The sequence below is a fragment of the Topomyia yanbarensis genome, chromosome 2, assembly GCF_030247195.1.
Source record: "Topomyia yanbarensis strain Yona2022 chromosome 2, ASM3024719v1, whole genome shotgun sequence".
Lineage (NCBI taxonomy): Eukaryota > Metazoa > Arthropoda > Insecta > Diptera > Culicidae > Topomyia > Topomyia yanbarensis.
In genome coordinates this window covers 334,423,534-334,444,744 of record NC_080671.1, presented here as the reverse complement: position 1 = coordinate 334,444,744, position 21,211 = coordinate 334,423,534, and the positions used below count along the sequence as shown (strand labels likewise).

The 21,211-nt window shown below is 39.6% G+C and overlaps 1 protein-coding gene across 1 annotated transcript; it reads right to left on the bottom strand.

The window, feature by feature from the left end:
• Positions 1-7,608: 7,608 nt before the first annotated feature.
• Positions 7,609-20,677, bottom strand: LOC131683963 (protein Fer3-like). Its single transcript, XM_058966389.1, has 4 exons — positions 20,465-20,677; positions 20,216-20,339; positions 8,081-8,277; positions 7,609-7,995 (listed from the first exon to the last, which is right to left on the bottom strand). The coding sequence occupies exons 1-4, from the start codon at positions 20,513-20,515 to the stop codon at positions 7,771-7,773; spliced, it is 597 nt and encodes a 198-aa protein (XP_058822372.1). The 5' UTR covers positions 20,516-20,677; the 3' UTR covers positions 7,609-7,770.
• Positions 20,678-21,211: the final 534 nt, after the last annotated feature.

Below are 21,211 nucleotides of genomic sequence, written 5' to 3'. Positions count from 1 at the left end.
CCCGCGGGCAACTGATTGACTGATTACTACACTAGGCGACGTTTTTGTAATATATTCATTTAAAGTTTTATCTCACACTCGGTCCCAAATATACAACAAAAAGGAACGATAATATAATTACACATGGCTGTAGTCGTGTGAGGGTAAATTGACCATCTCTTGAATAGCTTCCCTGCGATAGTTGGAAACGAATGACGTAATCCGTTATTCACAATCAGTTTTTTGTACGCTGATGAGAATTCACGTTTATGCTTGGTCACTCTGAATTCGTCTTGTTTTGGTTTATAATCGAACTTTTGACTGAAGTCGTACACAAAAAATAAGCCCAATGTCATTGCTCATGACACAGGTTAAGCTTTTTACCCAAAACATTCTAACGGATAATTCAATTTCGAATGTTAAAATTGAAACAGTCTTTCTTAGAAATAAACTGATATCGTTTAAAACGGAAAAAGAATTCAAATTTTCAATTCAAATTCAAGTTTTTGGACCCGAAACCCGGACCCGACCCGAACCTGACGGGTTTCTGGTCGAGTTCGTGTTCTGTAAATTTAAGCTTCTCGGGTTCGGGTCTGGTTCCGCGATTTTAAATTTGAAATTCTCGGGTTCGGGTCGGGTCCGGGTTTTTGAAATTTTGGACTTTCGGGCTCGGGTCGGGTTTTTCAAATTACAAATTATCGGGGTCGGGTCGGGTTCGGGTTTTGTACAAAACAACCCATCTATTTCACGACATTGTTTGCGTCTATACACAAAACGCAGTTTTTTTTTATAGTAGTGAATTATACTTCGTAATACGAAGGGATGACACATATAACCTACCAAATGTTAGCAGCTCTGAATCGCTAGAATTCGTCGTATTTTCTGGTGCTCAAATATTGTATGTTTTCATTCTTGCATAAAATTCCGTCTCTTCAGATTCGCAAACTGCTTGAATTATTTAATTTTTTAAACGAACATTCATGAAAGAGCATTCAACAATACGTGTTTCACATCTAAAATCTCTGCGATTTATTTTTCATGATAATTAGTAATAAACCAAGTCAACAGGAATTTATTGGAAAATATCGGTTCAACTTTCTATAATGGAATATAAATTTCGACAAGTACTTTAAAACCGATACTTAGGCCGCGGCGACTTTTTCTCTACGTAAACGGTTTTGTGGGGTACATTCGTACCCCACAACTAAAATCGCTCTAGTATGTCTAATTTTTATTAAATTTATAATTAAATTGGATTGTTTTATTCTAAAATCATTCGTAAAGTAACCTGTTTAAAAATATTCGTGTTTTGACAATTTTTTAACTGTGTTTATGTTTATTACCTTCACCAACAAGCCCCTTGGCCCCAATGGTGGTTGCTTAAACTAATTACATTTTAAAATTGACAACATTTTCGCTTTTATAGCATTCCGCGTCCGGTTGAAGTCAAAGGCCGTCGCCACATTGTTAAAAATTTAATTATGTAATATTTCATTTCGTATAGAACAAGTCTTTAAAATACGTCAAAATTCCCTTTTTTCTTCATATTGTTATAACTCCGGCAGTTTCAAATCGATTTTGACCATTCATACGACGTTGTAAAGCTTATTAAATTTCCTTTTGAACATTTTTTTTTCGAAAGCCGGTCGACAAATATATTTATTCCGATGCTTTTTTGAAAACCAAACGCGAATACAAACGTTAAAAATACAGCAATATGCAGTAACAGAGATGAAACAGGAAGGCGTCGAAGGAATAGGTAGAGCCGGTGCATTGGACGTGTATATAAAGTATGTTCCAGAGCCTGGGCTGCAGAAGATAACGAATCGAATGATGCGTCTTGCATACTATATACAAATCATATTCACGAATGCGTTTTGACTCTTTCATCCGCAAAAGCGAAAATTACGATACCGATCCATTTGTACCCCAAACAAACTTTAAGCAAGCACTGTTAAATTGGTCAAATGAAACAAATAGGTTGTCTTTGTTCCATCAGACCTAAACCTAGCTTCACTTCCGCCAGGTTTCGTTGTTCATGACACTCATATGGTGATGGGATAATAGCACCACTATCAAATCAGTGGTACATATATGAAACAAGCACTTTCTGTCAGATTGTTTCCGAGCTGAGCTGTTGCATGATCCGGATTCCTTCATGAAAATACATGAATTTCCACGAACTTAACGAATTGATCGCAAAAATTTTGTGTGTTCTATTGAAGCCATAACGGATTTTTAAAAGTTTGGAGTCGTTCCGAGAGCTCCATTGAAGATGTCGAAGCATCTCTATTGGCGCGCTTACCGTAAAACCAGTAACATGGGTGACGTCATGTAAACTGTCGAATACGAATTTCCAATTGCCATAGCTTGATTTATTACATGTAATAAATTATACGAAATGATTTCTGATAAAAAATCCTTGCAGGAATGGTTTCTGATAAAAAAAATCAGAAATTTTGGTTAAGTACGACGGGCAAGGTTGTTGGAAACTGCGACCATTAAGCTTTCTCTTTCCCCATCGCACAGTGGGGCGAAACTGAAAAAAGACGGTCAAAAGTCTTTCCTGAATTTCACAGATGTTTTCATGCTTTTATGTCTTCAGGAAAGTTTCCTAGGACTACATCCCACATCTTTTAGGATAAGCACCTTAATTTTTATTAAGGTGCAAGTGTCACTTAAAAAAAAAATTTTTTTTAGCTCGGCAACCAAAAAATTTTTTTTGCGCGGAATCTTGTAGAGCAATTTATTTTGAACAACTTTGAAGAACATATCTGCCATCTATATATTTTCCCTTAAGTGATACGTAAGTTGCACCTTAAAATCAATTTTTCAACTTTCTCTTCTACAACTTAATTTTTTCTACAGTCATATATTCTAGAAAGTTTTAGATACCGTCGAAACGCACAACTTTTCTGAAGACTCCAATGATGTATGACATGTGCATCGGGATATAAATCGATTTTTCTTTAAAAAATACTCTTTTTCATTATAAAATTTCTCAAAATTGTGAAACTTTGTGAACCAAAACTCAGCATGATTAAATTCGCCATGTTATGTAGTATTTGTAAGCGAAGTATAACAATCCGGACTTTTCGGGTTTTTTAGTTTTCCTACATTTTTATACTGTATAATGCATGGATATTTCACAGTATCTATAGAGCGGGCGTTAGTAAATCAACACGTGATAATACAGAATACTACACTCAATGCAAAATATATCTTCTATTATCAACAATCAACACGTAAAAACAATGAAAGTGTATGAAGCACTTATTATACATTAGAAGTATTTTATATTAAACTAGCCAATACCCGCCGCGTGTTGCTGCGTCTTTCAACGAAATAGGAGTAAACACAATTTGTTCCGAAGCGCCATGGCAGATAATCCCCAACCAATAGCACACGAACACGCTCCATAATGAATGTCTAATTTTTTTTTAAGTGACACTTGCACCTTAAGAAAAATTAAGGTGTTTATCTTAAAAGATGTGGGATGTAGTCCTAGGAAACTTTCCTGAAGACATAAAAGCATAAAACATCTGTGAAACTCAGGAAAGACTTTTGACCGTCTTTTTTTAGTTTCGCCCCACTGTGCATCGGCGGCTAACTGCCGATTTAACTTAATTTCCGGTTAAGATATCAACGATATATAAGTTTCTCAGAACGGTACAAATTTGACGTTCAATAATAGTAAATATAAATGCGGATTCTACTCGGCAGTCATTTGTTTTGCCATATGCAGATATAACTCAATGCGTATGGGGCTACTTCAGATTCGAGTGATTCTACTATTCTTAGATGAGTCAAGGGTCCAGGGTTCCTAGAATTAAAAATCTTCGAGATCTTTGGTTGATTCTCCGTATTAGCAAGTTGGATTCGGATCGGGCTTCTCAAATTTTAAATTTTCGGGTTCGGGTTTTAAAATTTGAAAATTCTCGGGTCGGGTCGGGTTCGGGTTTTAAAATCTTCATTCTCGAGTACGTGTCGGGTTCGGGTTTTTAAGTTTTAAAATGTTCGGGCTCGAGTCGGGTTCGGGTTTTTCAAATTTTAAAAACCAACCATCTCTACATGCTTCCTGTGCACCCATACCGACACATTTGCTCCGATGTTCAACATGATACATGGCAATACGTTTGTTGTCTTCGCAACCTTCTCGCACACATAGTCGTCATGACTGTGTAATTTAACCAATAGCCTCAGCACACACATCAATGGAATTGAGTGTCCGCTGACGGTGGTCACGACACGCTGGATTTTTTTGGTTCCTAACCAGCACTATATCCATCGATGGCTATGGTCTCTGCCGTCAACATCTCCACTTCCTGGAGGGTCTCACCGATTATCACCAAGGCAGCGTCATATGCAAAGCCGATGCAGGGCTCCCCTGGGTTGTTGCAGTGTTAACACTCCGTTGCACATTATATTCCAGAGCGTTGGGCTGAGTATAGAGCCATGAGGTTCTCCCGCCGTGAGCCTAAACGACCTCTCCCCTATGTTCGTCTCCTAGACTCGGTTCTGAAACTAACGGTTAAGAACCTTGCACAAATAGTCCGCATTCTGTGCAGCGCTACGGCAATAGCCACCCAACTGGCGCTGTTAAACGCGTTCTTCACGTCGATCGTAACCACGTTCGCGATGACTGTGTGGATGGCATCCACAGTCGAGATCCTTTTCCACAATCCGAACTGGCTCTGGCGATAATCAGTTCGTACTTTCAGCGTAGTTCGTCAGCATATTGAGGATGACCCTTTTCCAGAAGTTTACCAAGAGTATCCAGCAGGCATATAGGCCGATACGATACTGGATCTCCTGGTGGCTTCCTTGGTTTTGGCAGCAACACCAGCTTCTGGATCTTCCTTCTGTCCGAGAAGTAGCCTTCGTCCAGCCATTTCTGTATAACTAGTCTGAACAAGTCCGGAAACGCCAGGATCGCGGTCTTCAGTGCCAGTTGGGGATACCGTTCGCACCACGAACTTTCTTCGCTTTCAGCCCTTCTATCGCTATAAGGAACTCGTCGTTGGAGACTCGATTGTCAGAAGCATTTTCATCGTTCGTTTTCATCGTACGGCGTAGGCGGCCCTACGGCTGGGTCGTGCTTCGGGAAGAGACCATACACGATAATTTTCAATTTATCAGTACACATTTCAACTGGCGTCATTGGACCCTTGATCTTGGCCATTAAGACACGGTAAGCGTTGGCCCAGGGGTTAGCGTCTACTTCTCTATACAGCTCTTTGTAGCAGGTGGACTTACTAAGCACTATCTGGCGTTTAAAAGTGGCGCTATCCGCCCGGAATGCCACTTTGACTGCATCCGATTTTGCTCTCTGAATGCGTCTTCTGACTTTTAGGGAGGCAGCCCGGAGGATGCTGAGCCTTTCGTTCCACCAATTCGTTGAACGCCAACAGTTCCTCGGCTTCATTTTCCTCGGCATTGTTACGTCACACGCTCTCGCTAATGTTTTCGACACCTCATCGCTACTCGAAATTGAAGCGAGGCTGTCACAAAAAGGTCCTTGTCGCAGTCTTTTATTTTCCACTACCGCTCGCCAGTCCTCACTCGCGGCGTTACCGTACATTTGCAAAGGTGTAGGGATCGCTTTCTGGTCACTATGTGTGTACCACTCACTAACTCGCCGAATCATGTTATCCATCAGCACCGTTATCGGAAGGGACACGATACGGCTCTGCAATATTTGCAACGACGCACTTCGTTTCCGTTGTTGCTGTCACAACAATCGCGGTGCAATGTCGCAATGATTGAAATCAAACTGGATTATCTCCGTCATCACTGGCCTGCCTTCGCCTTTTTCTACTGTGAGTATAAGTCATTTGGTTCTTTCCGCCCTCCTTTGTGCAGAGCAAGCACTTCCGCACACCGACGATCTGACTTTGATCTTAACGGATGACATAAGCTGGTTGCCTGCGGCTTGCAATAAGTGTTTCCCTACTGTCTGTCTGCCACTATACGCCTTCCCCAACCTAAAGAACATCTACTCTTTCCCAAGGTTATATTGCACTATTAATGCGCTCCTCAATTCGTCCTCTGTTTTGATCTCGTCCAGATTTCTGCACTCGACCAGTGCTTCTTGAACTAAAGCTCTCACGTTCGCTTCTCCTCCCAACGCTTCTGCCTCGAGCTCCCGATAGGTTGAGCTCTTGATCAATGGATCATTCTTCAGCTCAAACAGCATCTCAATTGAATGCACCTGGTTCTTACTACGTTCTTCATTAGCTCCTTTAGCTTGGGATCCTCTCTCACCCTTTTAAGGATCGCATCGTACGTCACGCTGTCGTTTGCTTTGACGACTAGAGCGTCTAGTGTATACCTCTGCCTGGCCTCTTCTTTCGTCCTTTTCATTACGTTTTTTCCTCCTCTACGGTTTTTACTTTCGCTATCTGTGTGAACTTCAGCGTCATTTCGGCGTTTTCAACTCTCTCCAGTAACGCCATCACAAAGGGTTAGATATTTTAACCCGATAAAAGAGGCGAACGACCCTAAGTGAAACCCTCTAAAATCTAAAAAAAGCCGTAACACTCAAGGAAGAGAAAGGATGTGAAAAAAAAACAAGTTTCCCGACAGCAGAAAGTGCTTAGATACTTTAGGCTTATCCGGGCATGCTGCGGGCTCAGAGGATTCACTTTCGATAAAAATTGCCAAAAGATCCTGACTCCTGCGGTGGAAGACAAAGGTTTAAGATGTCGGGAAAATCTAAGCTTGCTCATATGACCTTATTCCACGCTTTCCTAAACTTTCTTCGTTCACATTCTTGCTCTTCCATGAGTATTATGGCTCTTAATATTAAAAATACTTCACACCTTCCAGTACCTTGCTAATTGAATTTCGTTGCAACATTAAAAACTGAGTTTTTACTAATGTACTTCAGAAGAGGGAAAGGCCGAAAGTCCCAAAGGTATCAACAAAACTTGATTCAAAGAAATGGATATGAGTCATTTTTTCGTGTGATGTTCCGACTCATATCAAATTATTACACGTAATCAATTATCAATTTTCGTAACATCTTTCGAATAACAAAAGTCATGATACTACAATATCTTTGCGGAATTTTAGCCTCCTCTAGCAACAGACTTCACAGCCAATTCTTAGCATACAGGACAATTTCATGGCTAGCTCTACTGTTCTACCGACACTTAAGAATCGTTCGAACATGTGACGACAAGTTTATGAGAACAGTGCCACACTCTCTGAACCGCCGATTTCCACTGTTTTATAGAACCTTGTCTCGTATTTCAAAAATGGCTTCAACCAATGACCACAGTTTGTAGTGTTTTGTGATAACTGACTATACTACAGAAACTACAGTCATCTAAGTGACTATGAGTACCACTCACGTCGCTTCCACCTCATCTCGCTACGGTAACGGTGATAATAGAACCTGTACTTCAATCCGCTTAGGGTTGTTCTGTAATTTGTTGGCATTTTCAGCTCGAATTTTCAACGTACACAGAATACTTTTAGCTCAACAGCTATCAAGAAGTTTGTTGATTGTCTTCATAAGCTCCACCTTCTTGAACAGTGGTACTTCTTGGGATGTACTACTACTGAAGTCCCGGAATATGTGTAGCTTATTGCAATATCTGATTTTATTAGGAAAAGAAACGAACCACCCTTTCCGTTTTAAGCTTAGATATTTATTCTTATTCTAATGGAAGAACAGACGATTGCAAATACTAACAAAGATCACAAAACAACGGCTGTGCAAGATCACCTTCTCATATTTGGACTAAAATTGGATGTTATTTATGAATATGTACTACTCATTCATAGCTAACCAGTGTGAGAACCATACGGAGAAATGTATTCCCTCTGATGGAATGACGGATGCATATGATTCGTGTGGTGCGGGTGGACTAGATTCGGGTACAGTTCCGGCGAGCGACCATCATGGGTGGGAGTTCCATTCAACAGCTCCGACATGAAACCGATGTAGGTTATGGCTAACCGTAGAGTTTCGATTCGCGACAAGCGCTTCTCGTATGCAAAAGTCGGTACCTGAAAGGTACAGGGGACAAATTTAATTATGTTGGTTCCACAACGCAAAAACATAGAATATTCATAAGAATAACTTAGGTTTTACCTTTCTTCGCAGCTTGTCGAAGGCTTCGTTGAGGTTGAACATCCGCCGTCGCTCTCGAATGTTAGCTGCCCGTCGCTGTGCCATCGAAGCCACCCGACGGCGTGCTTTTTTGGTCGATGAATGAGATGCAGGTTGGGCTCCTCTGGGCGATAAACGCTGGGCTACAAAACTGCCCACCTGCTGGCGAGGCCAGATAGCTAGAATTGTAGTTAGAAAAGTATTTGTCAATTATTTGCTGAAAAAATGTGCGTGGTGATAATAGTGAAAAACTTTATTTCCACTGGATGAATTAAGGGGTTATATACAAAGTTAAGGGGGAAAAGTGAGCTAGGTTCGTAATATTTTAAAGGGGTACACCACTGTTGAACACTAAAAAATAGCTGTATTTCAGGAATTTTTCTAGACGCAATAAAGAGGTAAGTCGAGATCCTGTCAAATGGGATTTATAATACTAAATGTGAAGCACAAACATAATTTTTGAAGTAATTCTGTCACAAGATGGCGGCTGTGCAGCCATAATTTACAGCCTAGAGCTTAAAATATTTTTTTTTCTGATTATAACAATAGGAAGCGACGTATGTACTTCTTCGGATTTACACCTACACCAATCAGCGAAGGTTTCAAACTCTCGTTGGAGTAATCGTCAATCTTCAGTAGAGCGGATGAGAAGAAACATCTTGAGATCGTGTGCGAAGGACAGACGTGGAGTCTTCAGAACTATATGAATATCGATGAAGTAAAGCAGAAACATCAAAGGTCCCAAGAGACTTCTTTGGACTACTCCTGACGATGAAATAAATGTGGGTGCCTGACAATCGAAAATTAGAATCACTATTGTGTAGGATGTTAGACATAGCGGATTAGTCGCAGTCGAACGTCCAGACGTGATCGTCAATTAGGTACTGCTTGCAGTGAGCATGAAGAGGTTCCAAAATCATAAGCTCGAACAACTTCGAGACAGCACTCAATGAAAGGCCCGTGCGAAGAAAATTCTCAAGGGGGGGGGAGGGGAGGGGTTTGATTTTTAACGTTTATTTTAAAACAAACGTACAGAGCCCTCAATCTTTGAAGATTTTTTTCAGAGTCCTGGACCTAGTCTTGTGAACCAGCTCAACAAATTGGATAAATGTTTGTTGTCGAGAAGGAGTCATCAAAAGACACCGCTGCATAGTGGCCGGAAGCCCCAAAAACGTGAACTTAATTCACTAGAGGTCAAACCATCGAATATATTCACAGGGTATCCTTGGACGAATTGTTCGTAAAAATATTCCCCACAACCTGATAAAAATTAAAATTAGGCATGGCTTACTACGATCAAACTAAGATAAATAACGAGGTAGAAAGCTGGTGTCTTCGACAAAGCTTTAGAAATGCTCGTAAAGAAGAATTTTGTTGAATAACTTGAACTTGTAGGACTTAAAGTTATCGGTTTATAAAGCGTTTTCTATAGCAACACCCCTCAATTTAGTTTTTTTAAATATAACTGTTTCCACTGTGACTTTTCGATGAAACCATGTTCCAATTAAATGTGGAAAAATTAAAACCACATAATATTGTAGAAGACTGTAAGTAAAAATATTCATTCATTTCAAAGTTACTGAAGATTTTAACATTTTTTACCATTAATTACAAAATTTTACGAAAAAAACCGAAAACAATTTTGTCGTTGTTTTCTATATGGGAAAAGTAAAAAAACATTACAAAGTGAGCTTACCCTATTCATAGGGTTCTAAAGTGCCACGCATTAAACCTTCTTACCTTTATTATGCGTAGTGTGGACATTAAAAATAGTGCCTGCTCGTTTATTTTGGTTTGTGCCCTTCTCTCTTATACGCAGTTGAAGTTGGTGTAAAAAAATTCTTCAATAACTCTTTTTACAATAGGAGAGCGCAGCGCCGCCGATTTCAGGTAATTTTTACATGCAGTTTTCGACAATATTTTTATAAGTCTTTAACAATATTATGTGGTTTTAATACCTCAACATTTGTCTGGAACATCGTTTGCACGAAAAGTCACAGTGAAAAAGATATATTAAAAAACAAAATTAAAGGGGGTTGCCTTAGAAAACGCTTTATAGATAGATAATCTTAAGTCCTACAAGTTCAAGTTTTCAATAAAATTCTTCATTATAAGCATTTCTAGAAATTTGTCGAAGACACCAACTGTCTACCTCGTCAGTATAAAAAGTTAATTTTTCTAGTTCAATCATAGTAAGCCATGCCTCAATTGTTTTATCAGATTGTGGGGAATATTCATACAAACAATTTCTCCAAAGCCATTCCATTCGATGGTTTGGCCTCTAGTAAATTAAGTTCACGTTTTTGGTATATCCGACCACTGTGCGCTGCCTGCTGGCTCGTGGTGGATTCGGATTGGTTTGTAGTAGTTGTTAAGCCAACCCACTATGGGTCACAGGGGCGGTTTTTTGGTACAAAAATCAATAACTTCCAAACCGTTCATTTTAGAAAAATTATGTCTGAGAGAATATTTGTGGGAATAAAATTGGTTTTCTTTTAAAGTAAAATGTAACTAGGGTGGTCCTCTCGAACATTCTTTTCGAAAAATTATTTTTCGAACGAAATGGTATAGTAAGGTACTTACTTCAGCAAAGTTGTAGAAAAATATTTTTCAAGTAACATTTTCAAATGTATCAAAGTTATAGCACTATCGGTTTTCATGTTATAATTATTTTTATTCTTTAACTTAGGGTGTTTCTGAAAAAGTCAGTTTTTTAACTATAACTTTTTAAGTAGTTAGTCTATCTTAATTCTCTCTATGAAGCAATTTTAGTACTTTTCATTGCGCATATTTTTGCTGAAGAATGTGAATCGATATCATTTTTCGTTTTCGAGTTACGATCATTTTTTTAAATAAAAATGATAGTTTTCAATGACCTCTAACTCAGAAGGTTGCAAAAAGTAGCAGCTAAATTTGTACTCTTTCGAAAGTGCATAAAAAATACTATCAAATATCTCGAAATCATCTTTGGCTTTTTTGTCCTTCGATGTCATATATAAACAACAACACTGCGAGTCGTAACAGTTTAATTGGTATCAATCCCATTCATGTATCGAATCGCAGTAGCCGACGACTGCTTTGATGAACGCGATTAGTGCTTTGTATTATTAGTTCCGTTAAAATGGATAAAAGAAAATCATTCGATCTCTGGAAAGTGACCAAAGGTGAAAATAGAAATAAAATAAAGGCTGGGTTTGAGAAAATTATGAGATCATTTGATGTGGGAGAAAATGAAAAAAAGAATTTCGCTCGGAATGCAAAAGCTGTAGCAATTAAAACATGTAAAAGGTTTGATCAATTTTGGAAAGTCAGTCATCAAATTGAGACGAAAGTGCTCGATAAAAATTCGAAATATTTTGAAAAGCTGTTAACAGTTTCAAAAAAATGCACTTCCTCCTAAACCAGCATTCACACAAATTCATCGCTTACTCAGAACAGAATGAAGGGTAATCCTTAATTCATACGCTTTTTAAAATAACATGCTCTACATTTTATACTGTTAATATAATGTTCAAAATTATAGGCCGTCCAAAAAACCGAGTGCATGAATTGTGCTTGAAAAGGAAAAGGAAACTTAATCTTTGGGAAAAGAAACACGTTACAGATAACTATAGCGACGACGATGCTGATGATGTTGATGATTGTGATTATAATAATTATGATGATGTCGATTATAATAAAATAGTTATGTAGAATAGTAAAATAAATATCTGCCTGAGCCTAACGTTTTCAATATTTGTCGTACATATATTTGACAAGCTCAAAAAATCATCTAAACTCGACTTTTTGATCTAGTAAAGCAGGTGCTAAATGGCGATGACCAGGCCCTTAACCCATTCATGCCCATGTTGTTTGTCGACTCACTGTTTGCTCACAAAAACAAGTAAGGCTCATTAGTGTGATTATTGCCTTTAATTTGAGTATTAACAGTTACAAGGATCAGCTCTAGAACTGAAGTTACGATGGAGCAGTGCTGCCAGGGACAGTTTACGTTGACGACGGAAAATGATTTTTTCATATATCTTCGTTATCGTGCAATATTATTGAAAACTGATAAAACTTATCAATTTAGACTGTCGTTGGCTACGTTTTCTACGTAATTGGACTATTGTAATTATTCTAGGAGAATTGCATTGAGCATTACAAGATAAAAATTGACCAGCTTCTAGCACTGCCATGGAAGCACCTATCTTTATGAAAATAGGCTTTTCGTGTTTCTTGACCTCGCCGTTTTCAAGGAAAAATAGTTTTGAAACCCTACATGCACTAGAAAAAAGTTGGGCATGAAAAGGTTAAAAACAGCCGTAAACTGATGTCATTTGATCATAATGTTGATGTCAACAATTTTCGCTGAAGGATAAAAAAGCAACAGTTGATTTTGAAATACTTTACAGTATTTTTGATGCACTTTCGAAAAATTTAGCTGCTACTTTTTGCAACCTTCTGAGTTAGAGGTCATTGAAAACTATCATTTTTATTTAAAAAAATGATCGTAACTCGATAACGAAAAATGATATCGATTCACAATCTTCAGCAAAAATATGTGCAATGAAAAGTACTACAATTGCTTCATAGAGAGTATTAAGATAGACTAACTACATAAAAAGTTATAGTTAAAAAACTGACTTTTTCAGAAACACCCTAGGTTAAAGAAGAAAAATACTTATAGCATGAAAACCGATAATGCTATAACTTTGATGCATTTGAAAATGTTACTTGAAAAATATTTTCCTACAACTTTGCTGAAGTAAGTACCTTGCTACACCATTTAGTTCGAAAAATATTTTTTCGAAAAGAATGTTCGAGAGGACCACCCTAGTTACATTTTACTTTAGAAGAAAGCCAATTTAATTTCCAAAAATATTCTCTCAGACAAAATTTCTCTAAAATGAACGGTTTGGAAGTTATTGAATTTTGTACCGAAAAACCGCCCTTGTGACCCATAGTGCAACCGACTAAACCTAAACCTCTTGTATCTCGCAATCCTCATCCATGCATGTCATCCGTGAAGTACTGCTTTGTGTTGTTACTAATTTTGTTTTGTGTTAATCGTCCTGTTTTATCCATAGCTACTTTTCTGTATTTGCTGTCCAACGTTCGCGTTACATCTGACCTGCTCAGGTCTGCTGCAAATACCGCAACCTGTGGAGACATGAACCGATCCGGAGGTGTTGACCATAATGATTTACATCTGTTTACAACCCCCTTCGCCGGACTTCTTATCCTTCTTGGTGCTAGTCGTTCCTATTTATCTGCTAGCTGGTGCTGAGAACTTCTCGACGGCGGTATTTCACCGTATACAGATGCCCATTTTCGTTATCCATTTCGCTGCCACTCCAACGGTGTAATCATCGGCGGTAAAATTTCTCTTAACATCGATATCCCGATTTTCTCCAACTTCGTGTTTTTCCTCGTTGCTAGCCCTGACGGCGCCGGTGGTTGAGTGGTAAGCGTGACCGCCACTCATTCCAATTTACCTGGGTTCAATTCCAGCCGAGGTCGTTGAAATTTTTCTGAGGTGAAAAAATCTGTGGTCACGTCTTCCTTCGGAAGGGAAGTAAAGCCGTTGGTCCCCGGTTTATGAGTTTGGTGGATCGATATCTAGTCCAGATGGTGAAGTCACCTCTTTGGCGTCAGAAGAAGTGATCCAACTTCTATACTCTTACTAACAAAAATATCCTCCTCCTGTAATACTTGTGGAGTGCGCTGTAGTATATACGGCCTCTAGCAAAAGCAAGTATCAGACTAACCATACCTTCCCTTTCCTTCCGCGATCTACTTTCGGGATCACCAGGAGTTGCACATTGAAAGATGTTTCGCTATTCCCAAACATAATTATCTACTTATTCTCTCTGCAACTTCAGCTAGTCCAGATCGATAACGGAGTAGCAGCCAGGGGTTGGTCGCACAAGCTCAAGCTCAAGCTCAAGCTTAGCTGTCGTTGCTAGCCCGTTTACCGACATCTGCTGTCTACTCACTGCTGTTGCTAATATCGAAGCTTGTCGAAACGTGAACCGATCCTTCATAGAAGCAGTGTTGCGAAACGAGCGAGAAGCACATCGAGCCCGTTCGGTCGCGGGCGTGCACGAGTAGCATGCCTAGCGTTCTTCATTGTTCGCGACCGGGTGAAGCAAAACCGCGAGCGAGAATGCTCGCGAGAAACCCAAGCTTTCTTGCAAGCTTGCATCTAGTATGTAGCGCAATTACAGGAAGCTTTCCTCGCGAATGCTCGTGTGGCGAGTTATCTCGCATGCGAGAAACGCGTTGAAGAGCACACGCGAGTGTGAATGCATGAAGAGCATGGACTACTAAGAGTGTTCTCGATATTTCGCGCGAACGAGGAAGGTTTTTACGCGCCAACGAACGAGAATAGCATCACTGCATAGAAACTGTCCAACTTGACATACATCCCTTTCCAGCCACCCTCGCAAAGTTTCGTCCTTGGTTTCTTCATTGATTTGTTTCTAGAGTGAACATTTTATGTGTCAAAACGGTTTGCAGTACATTTTTTCCTGAACAGAAAGTTAGTAAATTTTTAAAAGTAATTCAAAAATCTCATGGGGGGATTGAACCCCCAAACCCCTCGCCCCTTGCGCATGTGCGTGACATGAGGTAATTCCGCGGTGACGTCTCGCTTATTGCACGTTTAATGGACTGGGAACATGTTTGCAGACTTCCAGCAAGATGGAAAATGCCACTGGTAATAGATGCGCTAAAGATGTGAAGAAGTTGAGTCACTAAAACGTCCGATGTGCTTTATCAAAAGTACTGAAGAGAAACCGTAGCGTCGGGTTGCGGACTGAAGGACGATTTAAGCCGGTAATAAGCTCTGGTGATAATCGTTTCGTTGACGTCGAAAGCACTCAGAGTTTGGCTCACGACCGGAACTAATAGTGAGACGATCAAATTGAGCTAATAGTGAGCTCAATTTGATCGTCTGTAAACACATTCGCAGATTTCTACGAAAATAATCTGCACATATCTTGGGATGTGGTAGCTGTGCTGCCATTGAAAGTCATAGACGACAGCAGTCCAGATTCTTTATGCTACTCATTCACATATTCTCAGAAACGTTCAGGGTGTGGCTAATTGTTTTTAAGGGGGATGTGATGCAAAAGCCTATTATATTATTTGGGGCAGCTCTGGTATCGATTTCAGAGACTCAGAATTGATGGAATACCAACGCAGTGCGAATCTGCATATACTCAATGCAGGATCAAGCAGGGAAGAGATGTTACATGTAACTCTCTACTCCGACAGCATTACGCATGATTTGGTTAAACTGGCTCGTATCTCTCTGATCATAAATACATCTTTTTTGATCGCTTCAACGTTTCTCTGGATATCGTTACATATCGTTACTTCCTAAAAACAAACAGATGTCTGATTTTTATTGGAAATTTGTCGAGGAAATAAAATCTCAAAGACATCGAAACGATCTGATGGTTGTGGAAAAGTTATCAAACAAAAATTGATTGATGCCCGGAAGATTGAAGAAATTTTAATTTTCATAGCATCACTGCTGCTGACGGTCGAATTATAAACACAATTTAAGACTTTCTCTTATTATGCACGAAAGAAACCTTAACTCTTGTGAAGTTGCCAAACAGTTTGGATAATTGATTTAGGCACATTAGGGTTCATTCATAAATGACTTAGCATTTTTTGAGTGAGTGCAAAACTTTTGTACATTATAGTGTATCATGTCAATAGCATGCTGTAATTTTGCTATGCAAAAATATAGACAACCGACTTGGTGGAAACTTGTTAACCTCAAATAATCTGCAAGGGAACTTGCATTTATTAGGCTCAAAAAGTTAATTCGCAGACGCTGAGACTGATTGGAGCTCTTTAAATCGGGTCATAAAGCTGATAGAAATGCAATTTGATTCTCTGAGCAAAGTGGTTGGAAAAGTCTTTGCATAAATGTCTCAAGTTTGAACGAGGCTAATAGACTGTTAAAATCGAAAGACTATCTATCTCCTCTATCAACGATGATGATGAATATTTGACACACTCTTTCTAGGCTGTATGGAGCCATTACCGACGACTGTCTCTGAGTTTATTTCGGGTAGTATTAGCTGTAGTGAACGACAACTTGTAGTACGAAATTTTACACTGGTTCTTGGTTGGAGGATTGAGTCGGTGCTGGTGTCTACTGTCGTGAAACGAATTTAGAGAAATCACATTCGCTTGGTGGATACTGTGTGGCCTTCGTTCGGAACATCAAGTTTGTGGTAAAAGAAAATGTTTTGCTCTGACAGTCAGGCACCCTAAAAGTAGGCAGATTAGAGATCGAAATTTGTTATCGCTTGTCGAACTCAAATAGATTCAAATGGTACTTTTATGGGTAACCGTTAATTCCGGTATTACTGGAAATGGTTTGCAGATGAATTGGTTAGATCAGGAGCTGCGACTGACTTTGCTGGTCCAGAAGCAGGTTCACCACTGTCGATTAGTTTGGTAATGCACAAAATTCACGGTTTGCCTGCATTCTACCGGATGTGAGTCCGAAAATGTCTAAGAATATATTGCATTTTTTCAAGCACAATTCTAGTCAGGGCACTGACTGGACATTGCAAACTCAATTATCACATCGCTTTTATTCGGCGTGCTAAGTTTAATTCGTGTGACCTTTGTGAATCCGATTACGGAACTGATATGTGATTGTCCTGCAATAATGCAATTGCGTATCCGGATTTGTACACAACAAAAAAAAAATCTTGTAACTTTACGTCTTGCCAGATGCACATAAAAGGAGCGTCCCAATGCACATCAATTTACATTTAATTACATGTAAAAATGTGAGTTGTTTGGCTTTTACTAGGCCCCTCAGCCTGAGTTTCACATCAAAAGAGTTACAATATTTAATTTTACATATCAGAACATGTAAAATCCTATTTTTAAACAGAAAAAAATACATTGCCTTGTCATTTACGGCAAATGTAATTTTCATTTTTTCTAAGAGTGAAGTTCCTCATACATAGACGAACCTAAAACTAAAAACTCAAGGATGTGTTATTGTTTCGACCCTAACCCCTAGGCTCATGGTAGCAAAGAGCCTATATCTAAGATGGCAGTTCAATCGCGCGGTTAGATATCACAGCCCTTGTAAAGTCACATGTCGATTCTTCAACCAACAACCCCGAAATATGTGAGTGTGGAACAACCGGCAAAAAACGCGAAACTGATTAATGGGAATTATTGAAAGCTTGATCCCGTAATTTTGGACCCTACTGGGACCTACGAAAGCGAAAGGATTGCAAAGAGTGAAGGAGGTGGTGATGTTCTAATTATCTGCAAGTGCATCAGCGGGCTTCTTGAACCACTTCGGCGAGTCTTCGTGCTATCACTCACTACTGGAACATTCCCTTCCTACTGGAAAGCAGCGCACATGTTTCCAGTTCACAAAAAGGGAAACAAATCGAACATTGACAATTATAGGGGAATCTCGTGTCTAAGTGCAGTTTCAAAACTATTCGAGCTGGTTGTTTTAGACCCTCTTTTCTTTCACTGCAAACATTACATTGCAGACGACCAACACGGTGTTATGCCCAAACGATCGACAACGACAAACCTGCTCTCGTTCACTACATATGTACTCGATGGATTCGCTGACGGCTTGCAAACCGATGCTATTTACATGGATTTATCTGCGGCCTTCGACAAAATCAGTCTTGATATCGCAATAGCGAAGCTGGACAAACTCGGTATTCATGGACAACTACTGCGCTGGTTTCGTTCCTACCTCGATGGAAGGCAACTCCAAATCAGTATTAAGGACTGTCTATCTACACCACTCTTCGCTACATCCGGCATCCCACAAGGCAGCCATCTCGGTCCAGTGATATTCCTCCTCTACTTTAATAACGTCAACATTAAAGTACAAGGACCCCGCCTTTCTTTTGCCGACGACATGAAAATTTTTCGACAAATACGGGATAAAACCGATGCCGTATTTCTTCAAAGTGAATTGGAAAGCTTTAGTACGTAGTGTGATCTAAACAGAATGGTTTTAAACCCGAGTAAATGCTCAATCGTTACCTTCACGCGGAAACGCCATCCGATTCAGTTTAACTACCATCTCTTCGACTCGAGTATTCCAATACTCTTTCAAGTCAAGGATCTCGGAGTCATCATGGATTCGGCACTAACGTTCAAACCACATACATCATCCATTGTGGACAGCTTATGTTCATCTTCCGAATTGCGAAAAACTTCAAGGACATATACTGTTTAAAATCTCTCTATTGCGCGCTGGTTCGCTCAACATTGGAATATTGTTCTGCTGTTTGGAACCCTTACTACCAGAACGGCGTCGACAGAATCGAGGCCGTCCAACGCCGGTTCATACGCTTTGCACTCCGACATCTGGCAAAACAGATTTCAGCTGCCGAGCTACGAAAACTGTTGTCAGTTAATACAGCTCGATACTCTAAGCATCCGGAGGGACTGCTCTCGAGCCCTGTTCGTCTCGGACTTACTGTCTGCCAGGGTGGATTGCCCTACAATCCTCGGACGCCTCGATCTTGAAGCTCGCGTTCGAGCTCTGCGCAATAACTCTTTTCTGTGAGTTCCGTTCAGGAGAACCAACTATGGGCGCCAGAGCGCTGTTACCGGACTCCAGCGTGTGTTTAACAGTGTGGCGACGGCTTTTTACGTCAACCTGACAAGAAATTCGATAAAAACTAAAATAATGCATATTCTGAAATGTAATTAGTTTAAGTAACCGCTATTGGGGCCAAGGGGTCTGTTGGTGACGGTACAACAAATAAACAACTCTTTGATCTTGATTTTTGTTCTAATTCACTTTGAAGAGACCGTCGATTAGTAACCGCACATCGAATCCGACCTTTTCCAAGTAACAATTGGTCGGTGTTAAGTCAGACCGGACTAAGTCGCAAAACATCAAAAAATGAGATAATTATAGCAATGGATACAGAATTTCGTCAGCTTCATTCGACTCTTGCCAGATTTGAAATATGTAACAATAAACAAGAATTACGGCAAAAATTAATTTCCAATCATAATGTAAAGGATGCTGCGATTCAAACTTTAAACTCGTTTTTCTCGGAATCAATATTTTGTCACTTAGTCCGGTCTGACTTAACACCGACCAATTCAAGTTTTATAACACGCCGCAAGTGCAATTTATGTTTTATCAGAAACTATAACTGTTGCACATATTTCCAATCAGATATCATAAAAAACTATTTTTTTCATTTAGTACAACGGTAGATATTCAGTTTAAAAAAATCGGGTAAAATTTCGGCCGAAATTTTTGAGACGGTGCCCTTATATTGAAACGTTAAAAGTATTCTACTTCAACACTGTCATAAAACATTATTTGTTGATAGTTATCTTGCGGTGTGTAAGACTAGCGTAAGACTTTCCAATGGAACCGGTTTCAGTCGTGGTAAAACCATGCGACTGAGCATATAGCGACCATTTTTAGAGCAGAACAATGAAAAAGTACTTAGCCGGGTTATGTCCCTATTTTAAAAGTGTGCTGAAATGGTATGAGGCTGATTCTTTGCATTTTATCCCAGAAGACATGACCTCACCTAATTTTTCTGAACTCGGGTGTGTCTCAAGGTAGTACTCTTGGACCGGTACTGGTCTTCTTGTTCTTCAATGTCGTTTGTAATGTCCGTCCACCAGAATGTAAATTTATCTATGCAGTTTTCCTTAAACTGTTTCTGATTGTGCGATATGAATTGAACTACCTTGAACTACAGCGGCAACAAGATGAATTTATTAATTGGTGCACTCGAGATCGAGTAACTCTCAGCGTATCCAAATGCTCAAAAATTTCATACGCAGAAGAAACCTACTTTTGTGAAATTGTGGGGAAATCACCGAAAAAAATATCGGTTGTAAGGGAGCTTGGAGTGATGCTAGACTCTAAATCCTTGTTCAGAGATAACTATTCCCACCTCATTGCACAAACCAACAGTCCTTTAGGGGTTTCTTCCTCAAAGTTGATTATAGATATTTCTGCCTGCACTAAGAACTATTGTAACTAAATTAATCGGAAAGCGAATTCTTCTGCTCACTTCTAACTAGTAATCTGCTCACTTATTTCATTAAAACCGTGCAATCCATGCTCAATGTTACCTAAATCTGCACAAGGAAATCCAGCGGCCATCAGCTCCGGATAATGGACCATTGGTGACGGGTTATCCTGACTCCAAATCGGCGTGAAAGGCGATACTTCCGGCGGGAATGGAGGCTCCATGTGCTTTTGCGTTTTGAAGGATTTCCAGAAAAGTAAAAGATTACCGAAAGCGCACACTAAATTGAGCAATGGGCTCGTTTTGTTATACTAGTCACTCTACAATCAATGGCAAATTATTTATCACATACACCGTTAACGTTTTCCCAATGATGATGCGGGTCACTAGAAAAACTTGTCATTCCTTGCACAATCAATATTTTCCGATGAAAGTAGATACCCGCGGCACAACCAAAACTGCTCCAATCGATTCGAGCTCCTGTGGAAGACTAAACGGTTCATTCAGCATGGAACATTATGATCCTGGCAGGCTGCGATATTAAATCACGTCCTCATCAGCAGCCCTACTCCCTACGCTTGAATTTAATATTGTAATTTCAATATCGTTCCATCTGTGACAGCAAACACAAGCACACTTACACAGCCAAATACAGATCGCCTCTGCAAGGATACGCGGGATGAGCCAATCAACTGCGTCAGGTTGTACCTAATGTTTCATCCCTTCGAGCGGAGGTTGGAGAAAGTGTGCACGCTCCGGATGCCACCACCCCATTTTATTCACTTTGACGTGGAATCAAAACAATGCGAGACTAACTAGAATGTGACGGAACACGGTAGTTGCATTTTATAATTGAATACTTTAAGGTGACGTCACAAATGAACTGAGTGTTCATTTTTGACAGTTCGCTTGTACTGTTTACATTGACTTAGAAAATTTCTTTGCGATTTGCTTCGAGCGAATCTAGTCGTCCACAAATTTTTCTAAGTCCATGTAAACAGTACAAGCGAACTGTCAACAAAAGTGAGGTTAACTGAGTCAGTAAAGAACCTAATAGGTTTTAGGATTCAAGTTATTGCAAATAATTATTTGGAAATTG